This window comes from Rutidosis leptorrhynchoides, chromosome 4, assembly GCF_046630445.1.
Source record: "Rutidosis leptorrhynchoides isolate AG116_Rl617_1_P2 chromosome 4, CSIRO_AGI_Rlap_v1, whole genome shotgun sequence".
Taxonomy (NCBI): domain Eukaryota; kingdom Viridiplantae; phylum Streptophyta; class Magnoliopsida; order Asterales; family Asteraceae; genus Rutidosis; species Rutidosis leptorrhynchoides.
Genome location: NC_092336.1, coordinates 191,221,260 through 191,230,753, shown reverse-complemented (window position 1 = coordinate 191,230,753; position 9,494 = coordinate 191,221,260). Strand labels below are relative to the sequence as shown.

The 9,494-nt window shown below is 30.8% G+C and overlaps 1 protein-coding gene across 1 annotated transcript; it reads left to right on the top strand.

The window, feature by feature from the left end:
- Positions 1-5,739: 5,739 nt before the first annotated feature.
- On the top strand, positions 5,740-9,178 carry LOC139842738 (uncharacterized). Its single transcript, XM_071832848.1, has 9 exons — positions 5,740-5,984; positions 6,126-6,270; positions 6,952-7,040; positions 7,131-7,269; positions 7,668-7,742; positions 7,873-7,994; positions 8,082-8,157; positions 8,428-8,487; positions 8,875-9,178. Exons 2-9 carry the CDS (start codon positions 6,148-6,150, stop codon positions 9,019-9,021), a joined length of 831 nt encoding a protein of 276 aa, XP_071688949.1. The 5' UTR covers positions 5,740-5,984; positions 6,126-6,147; the 3' UTR covers positions 9,022-9,178.
- Positions 9,179-9,494: the final 316 nt, after the last annotated feature.

Below are 9,494 nucleotides of genomic sequence, written 5' to 3'. Positions count from 1 at the left end.
GTAAATGATCAATTAATGCACACATTTAATACACAAATTTGATAAGTGCACATTTATGATTCGGGCATTTAATGCATACATATAACATGCCGTTTTGTAGGTAATCGAGCATACAATACAACTAACTACTTACTAACTACAATTCATGTCATTCAATGCATCAAATATTCATTTCAAGCTTATCAAACCCTAACCCGAATTCACCAAAATCACTAATCAAGTTTATGGAGTTTTCTCAAGCAACCTACACATCAATTTGAAGCTAGTGATACTAGGAACACATTTAATACATGCATTTATAACATTTAACAACATTCAAAAAACCAAATCACCAAATCAAACACACCAAAGTTCATACTCAAGCTAGTTACTTCAAATAATGAAATCGAGCATATAAATCATATATTCATGTTAGACTTGAGCCATAGACACTAATTAACAACTTTATAAGTTCAAAAATATCAAGAACACAAAATCTAGTGATTTTAGAAAGTTACCCAAACTTGATGAAGTCGGTACGGAATCGAAGAGGAAGTTGCAAGGATTTCAAATATGTAATTTGTTTTACAAGACACCCGCTAGCTTGGATTTAGATGATGATTCCTTGTTTGAGAAATTGAGAGAAAATATGGAAGTAGAAGAAGAAAAGGGAAAATGAAAAAGAAAAGATGGGGGTGGGGGTTGACTAGTCAAAGGCTAGTCACCTCTTTGGAATTTTGGCGAAACTAGTCCTCAAGTTCGGTTGCGGGTGCGTGAATTACCTAGACGAGATATTTTTAAAACACGTATTAATGGGAGATGTTATAAACATATAACGGGATTTAAATAGTTAAACGGAAAAAGGCGGGATGTTACAATATGTAGTCGTAAACTGGATATTTCTCGTTTGAGTTATTAACACATTAGATCAATGAAGTAATTAAATAGTTGTGAATATTATTTTATTCCAAAAAGAAGAATATATATATATATATATATATATATATATATATATATATATATATATATATATATATATATATATATATATATATATATATTTATTGCAATACTATGATCTGCTACTCTCATGTTATCATATTGTGGTATACTGTTTTAACTTGTATGATTATATAAACCGACTACATATGAGCATGTTATAGAACATATTTGTGTCTAGTTATCTTCGGATAGAATAACTATTTTTGTGTCTTATGCATGATGAATATAATCATTGATTTACGTTTTGTATTGACTAGGAATATTCTATTTATGAAATGAATATTGATGAATCATAATCATGATTTTTTAAGACAAAGTATACTTGGTGTATTTGATGTATGCATCAAGTAATTTTATACTTATATATGTATATATGTATATATTGTGATTATATATGCTACATGGTTATGGTTGCTACCTTGTAAGTTTTTAATTGGTCTAACATGAAACTTGGAAAAAGTGGTTATATTAATTTGTTATATCATGACCTATGCTATTATTAATCTAATTGATTAATAAGTTAGTGGATTAGATTGGCATATTATTTTGAGATCGGTGTACTCTTTTAAACTCTCGCCATATACATGATTATATGTGCTATACACTGATGCAATTTTTTTTTTTTAAATCACGATAAATTGCATGTTGGATTATTTTAATATTTAATGCATAATTGATAATCATCATGATCTTTTAAGATTAGAAATATATTTGATCTGTACATAAATTAGTTGTATACTTAATATGCATATCTTTCAAGTGAATATAATTCACAGACCTTTGATATATTAGATCGATTTACATGGTAATTTAATATTTGAAATGTTACGTTATATTTGATATATATTATTTTATGCAAAAAAAAAAATTAATAAAAAAAATAATAAAATAAATAAATTATGTGGAGTCCAGTTTTATGATGATTAATTGGGCTTATCATGACTATTGCTACTAGGTTACTAGTACGATTGTTAAGTCGCTTTCTAATGCGGTTCTTTCTCAGATTATAACTTGTTTGCAGATAATGGTAACATACACACTATGATCAAATCTAAGAAATATTTTATTGATTTAAATCAAATGAAGGAATTATAAATACTATATCAGGTCTTGCAAACTTGATATAAGGAACGGAAAAGGCAAAAATTCATATTACCAAATGGTAAAAATTTTCTGATAAACAATGCCTTGTTTTCTCAAAATCAAAGAGAAATTAATTGAGTTTCCCTGATATATATATATATATATATATATATATATATATATATATATATATATATATATATCATAATGGATATGATTATCAGTAAATGATAACAGATAATGAGAAATATCTATGTAGCACCGAAAAGCGCATATGATGAAAAGCGCGTATATGATTAAAAGTGCATATGATAAAAAGCGCATATGATGAAAAGCGCATATGATGAAAAGCGCAGCGCATATGATTAAAAGTGCATATGGTGATTAATGAAAAGCATATTGAGAAAGAATCACCAATATTTCTTGAAAGAATTCAAGGGAATATATATGGACCAATTCATCCATCATGTGGACCATTTTGATATTTCATGATTCTAATAGACGCATCTAGCGGATGGTCTCATGTTTGTGTGTTATCAAGCCGTAATATGGCATTTGCAAAGTTTCTTGCACAAATTATTAAATTGAGAACACATTATTCTGATTACATCATTAAAAGGATGAGACTTGATAATGCTGGTGAGTTAACATCTCAAGTATTGAATGATTATTATATGTCTACAGGGATTGTTGTTGAACATCCAGTTACTCATGTGCATACACAAAATTGGTTTAGCTAAATCAATAGATAAACGCTTGCAGCTAATAACTAGACAATTGGAAATGAGTACAAAACTCTCAATATTTATATGGGGACATGTAAAATTACATGATGCGACATTAATTTGCATTAAACCAAGTGCAAGTCATAAATATTCTCCATTACCAACTTAATTTTGGTCGAGAGCCAAATATTTTCCATCTTAGAACATTTGGTTGTGCAGTGTATTTTTAATTGCACCACCACAATAAATGATTCCTCAAAGAAGGATGGAAATATGTGTTGGATATGAAACATCTTCAATCATAAGATATATTGAACCCATGACGGGTGATGTTTTACAGCACATTTTGCTGATTGTCACTTTAATGAAACATTGTTCCCTATATTAGGGGGAGAAATGAAAAATAAATAAAAAGATGCTTCATTATGTAAACATCAATTAAGGTATATAGAACTCGCACAAAAGAATAAACGAAAGTTTAAAAATAATGCATATGCAAAAACTTGCAAATTAATTACTTTATGCATTTAAAGATACAAAAAGAGTGACTAAATCATATATACCAGCAGTAAATGCTTAAGCTAGAATTGAAATTCCAAAAGCTGGCAATAATGTCACTCATGAGTCTTCGCCACGTCTGAAACGTGGAAGACAAATTGGTTCAAAAGATAAAAATCCTAGAAAAGAAAAATCAGCTGATAATGAGGTAAAAAAAAAGTGTTCAAGAAGAACCACAAATCAATATTCCTTCTGCAGAGGATATTGATAAATGTAAATACATAAATTGCAATAAATTATGCAATATTATGGAACTGAAATGAAATGAAAAATCTTGATGAGATATTTTCATATAATGTTACAATGACATCATGAATAAAGATGATGATCTGGAACCAAAATCTGTCATTGAATATCAAAATAGACATGATTGAGCTCAACAGAAAGGAGCAATACGAGCTGAATTAGAATCACTCAATAAAAGAAAAGTTTTCGGATCAATCGTTATCACTTTTAAAGATGTGAAACGTATGGGATATAAATGAATTTTTATCCGAAAAAGAAATGTGCAAATGAAGATACAAGGCAAAACTAGACTTGTAACTCAAGGTTTCCCACAAAGACCAGAAATGAATTATGAGGAAAACTTATCCTTATGTAATGGATACAATTACTTATTAGATACTTAATCAACCTGGTAGTTACTTAAATGCATCTCATGGATGTTGTTACTACTTATCTATATGGATCACTTGATAGTGATATATATGAATATACCTGAAGGGTTTAAGGTATCAGAAACATCTAACGCAAAACCTAAAGAAATGTATTCCATTGAATCACAAAGATTTTTATATGGGTTGATACAATAGTATAACGGATTAAGTGATTACTTGATAAGAAAAGTGTATACATATAAACTTATTTGCACATGTGTTTTAATTATGAAAACAATGACCAGATATATATCGTAGTTATTTATGTCAATGGTCTTAATATCATAGGTACAAATAAAGAGATCCATGAAGCCATTCAACTTCTAAAGAAAGAATTTGAAATGAAAGATCTCGGAAAAACTAAGTATTGCCTTGGTTTACAAATTGAACATATGCCTAATGGTTTACTTGTACATCAAACAACATATACTGAAAAGATTTTAAAACGTTTTAATATGGACAAGGCAAAACCATTAAGTACTCCTATGGTTGTTAGATCACTTAATGTTGACACTGATCCATTTCGTCCCTGTGAAGATCATGAAGATATCCTAGGACCAGAAGTACCATATCTTAGTGCAATTGGAGCTCTTATGTATCTTACAAATTGTACAAGACCTGACATTTCTTTTGCAGTTAATTTGTTGGCAAGGTTCAGCTCAGCTCCTACCAAAAGACACTGGAATGGGATCAAACACATATTTCGATACCTTCGAGGAACTACTGATTTAGGATTATTTTATTCTAACGAATCGAAACAAGATTTGGTTGGTTATGCAGATGCAGGTTATTTATCTGATCCACATAAAGCTAAATCTCAAAATGGATATGTATTCCTAAATGGAGGTACCGCAATATCATGGCGTTCTCAAAAACAAACACTTGTTGCAACATCATCAAATCATGCCGAAGTGATTGCATTACATGAAGCTACTCGGGAATGTTTTTGGTTGAGATCAATGACACAACTCATTACTGATTCTTGTGGACTAGAACGCAATAAAAGTCCAACAACTATCTATGAAGATAATGTAGCTTGCATAACACAGATGAAAGAAGGGTATATCAAAAGTGACCGAACAAAACACATACCTCCTAGATTCTTCTCATACACTCAAAATCTCATTAAGGACAACCAGATTGAAATGAGATATGTTCAGTCCAGCAAAAACTCTGCTGACCTTTTCACCAAAGCACTTCCAACTGCTATTTTCAGAACACACATTCATAATATTGGCATGAGGCATGTTCAGAAGATGTAACAATTCAGGCGTTGCCTACTTGAGGGGGAGTCAACTCTATGCTGCACTCTTTTTCCCTTAGCTAAAGTTTTATCCCAATGAGTTTTCTTTATCAAGGTTTTTAACGAGGCAATACTAGTTATTCTCTAATAAAATTGTCATCTAAGGGGGAGTGTTATAAAAGTTAAATTGGATGTTAATTTTATTATTATTATAGATATTGTATAGTAGATTTTTTGAGTATAAATATGTGTGTTATGAGTTTATAAAACACACACTAAATATATTCTCTCATATTCTTATTAGTAGTCTACAGTCAAGAACTAGGCCACTAAAGGTAGTTATAAGCCTACAAAATTATAACACTAACTATATAAATAAATAAAAAATTATTGCCCCCACACCGGTGACCGTTCTAAAGGGGCCCAAAAATCAAAGGTCTTCTCAGTTGTGCGGTCTACTGTAAATATCCAACAAACATCAACCATTTATCTGCCTTCAAGTTTTTTTTATCCACATCATCACCCCAGTTTAAAACTATTTCATATACATATACATTATTTATTTATGAACTAAATAAAATAATTTCCGTTTGTAAGTACAATCTTTATATGAGCAAGCAATAATTTAAAATCTACTTCCTGGCGTTATCAATTACCCGATTACAATCTTCATAACTCAGGGATTATTAGCTTTTTCCACCTATAACGTTTACTTTTTGTACCTATTCACACACCCGAGTAAGTTTTAGTTTTTTTTTTTTTTTTAATCAATTTTGCAACTTTTTGTTATGGGTTTATGGGGTTGTGTGAATCTTGAAGTGGGTGTTTGTTAATTTTGTTTAAGGTGTGATTTTTATGCAGTTTTGGTTTTTTGCTTAGATTTTTGCAAGCAAAAAGAATTATGGAAGGAAGAAATATGGATTATGCTGTTTCTGCTTATGAGACTATTTCTGATCATGCTACTTTAAGTAACCAAATCTTGTGGTTGTCTGCTGTTTTTGGAGGAATTATTATGTGTAAAACTGTAAGTAGTTTTGCTTTTAATTTTGTGTATTTTACTTTTGGGTTGTGGTTATATTTTTTTATGGTATATATATAAAATGGAATAGATAGTACATAGATTCCAGTTTGATTGAACAATGTGTTGCACCATGAGTATTATGTTGAATTGTAACTTGAAACAAAAAGTCAAAAAGTGCTAAAGTAGAGTAGCTTATAATTGTTGACCAAAAACCAAAAAAAGATTAATTAAATGAAATGTGTAATCGCCATTTTCAAAGTGATTACTATGCCTTGAAAATCTAGAATCTTATAGTAATGATATGATATTGATTATTGAATAATCACATGAACTATATGTGCTGTGATAGATGGTGTTTGGATGTGTTTTTGTTGCTTAAACTAGTGATATTCAGTTTTCATGGGGTAGAGTATTTCACAACTTATGTAAAAAGAATGTAATAGATCAAATAAGGGTACAATTACAGGTTAATCAGATAATCACTTTCAAAGCAAACATCCAAACATCCATAAATATGATTATCGCTACTAACTGGGCAAGTTGCAATAATCCTAACGAACCATAACATTTTAGTTAGTTTAAAATCAAAGGTCATTAAGTGTCTAATAAGTTCTCTTTGACTGTTTATATAGACGTGCTGTATTTTTCCTCGAATTCTAAGCAGGTTACAGTTTTGTGTTGAAGGTTTATGAATTGACGGGCATAATTAGCCCCTTGGTCTATGAAGGATTTATTAAACTTGATAAAAAGAAGAAACTTGAATGGAAAAATCGGTAATTTTACTTATTCCTTGAATGGTTCTGTTGCCTAAAGCTTACTATTATCCTTTTATGAGCTAACTTGGTCTTAGTTTACGGATTTAGGGGCTTTTCGACGTTCCATGCAATGTTTGCTGCCATTGGTTCTCTGTACTTTTTGGTCATTTCAAATCTTTTTGACGAACACGGCCAAAAAGAATTGATTATCAATCGATCTTCTGTATCATCCGACACTCTACTTGGGGTATGTCTTTTTATTTGCACTTTTTATAGAGGTGGCAATTTTGACCCATTTTTACTCTAAGTGTATTAGCTTACAAGAAATGAAATGGTTCAAGCGGGTTGATGATTGCTGAACATGTTAGACACATGTCTTCAACATCTCAAATCAGTTTATTACGGAGTAGAATTTTATACATATATGTTTACTCATAGTTTTCACATACTTGTTAACACATTGATTATCTAGCTGACACTGTTACCCAACTCGCCCATTTTCCAACCCCGTAATTCTGCACCATTTAACGTCCTCATTTTATGGATTGTTGAGATCTTAATATGATTTTTAGTATGTTTAGTTTATATTTGTAATTTGTGGGATCCGCAAACTAAAATCATTGAAAATGGAATGTGCTTATGCAGATATCCATTGGCTATTTCTTGTCAGATTTCGCGATGATTGTATGGACATATCCGACTTTAGGTGGTGCTGAATACGTAAGTATACGTATACCCATATCTTGACTTGGGCCAAACAAGCTTTTGATTACTTAAGACCCTTTAAAGCATTATTAACCTTTCATTGTATCTTTATTGTTATTGATTTTAATCTCTCTTGCTTTGACAGTTTTGGCACCATGGGCTATCGTTGTTCGCCATTGTTCAATCCCTCATAAGTGGTCAAGTTCAGTTTTATATCCTTATTGTTCTTTTTACGGAGATCACGACTCCTTTTGTGAATCTAAGATGGTAATCATTGGCCCCAAAAAACACTTTCAAATTTTATTTTAACATTTAAAGACCAAAGATTGATTATTATTACATGTTCGTATGTAGGTATCTGGATGTTGCCAGTAAGAAGAACTCCACCCTTTACATGTTAAATGGCATTGCAATGTTCGTAGGGTGGTTGGTAACGTCTATCGTACCCTAAATCTCTGTAGAGTTAATCCGAAAATGAGGCATGTGTTAATAGTTATATAACCATGCCATATTATACTTTAATCCTTTTGGTTTTGATTGTTTACTAGAATACTGAATATTAGAACAAAGCACAGAATGACCAAAATACATTAGTCTTTTTGGTCCAAAATACATTAGTCTTTTTGGTGATTAACTCTTTTTCGTTATTGTTCTTGTGATTTTGGTTTTCATAAATAGACACGGCTTTGTGTTTGTGCAGGTTGCTAGGATCATTTTGTTCATCTACCTTTTCTACCATCTCTATACACATTTTGATCAGGTAAAAAGAAAAAAACGCGCACACACACAAAAGAAAAAAAAATTAAGTTCAATCCCCACAAGTCTTTAAAAAAAAAGGGATCATGTTTAAAACCTCCTAATCATTTCATCAAAATTTCCCGATCATTGTTGAAATAATATAACTTCTGAAATCATATATGACACTATCACTTACGTATTTTTTACTCTAATATTTTGTGACAAAAGTTTTTGGGTCAACTTGATCCATTTCAACTTATATTTTGTTACTCAACCCGCCCATGTTGTCACATCTACCTTGTTAAATTGATAGCCAGAAAAGACTTACTCCACTATGTTTGGCCATTACAGGCTCTAACATCTCTTATCGTGTTCTTTTTTTTTTTTTTTTTTTTTATTTTTTTTGCAGGTGAAGCTAGTTTATTATCCATTGGGATTTTACACTTTGTTGACAATCCCATCAGCATTGGCGTTGATGAATTTGTTTTGGTTTTGGAAGATTGCAAAAGGGATGGTTAAAACTCTCACCAAGTTAACAAAGCCTCATACTGGTTAAATTCTTTTTCATGTACTCCGGTCGTTATATATATTTAACCATCATGCCTACTTTTTCGTCACAAATTATACTGCCTGTTTGCAAAAATGCAATCTTTGCTAACGTCAACGATTTTAATAACAGAAATGGGTTCAGGTTATATATTGTTTTTGCTGCATTTACCTGTATATGGCAATTTTATTCTTTCTGATACGTGCAGTAATTTGTAAAAAAGAAAAAGTCAAGTATGATGGTTAAAATATTACTTCCGACATTGCAATTTGTAGCCTATTAATTGGTATTTTAGAAAGTTGCTATGTATTAGTCGTACTATTATAAACATGTTACGTTAAGGATTGGTATTGCATTGATAGTACTGATCAGCTAAATCCGGTTAAAGATGTACTCCGCAATTCGTTTATCTGTACTGTTATATAAAGTATTTGTTTATGGGGTGTTTCTGATTTGAAGACAGTGGTATCAAAATTAGGGAT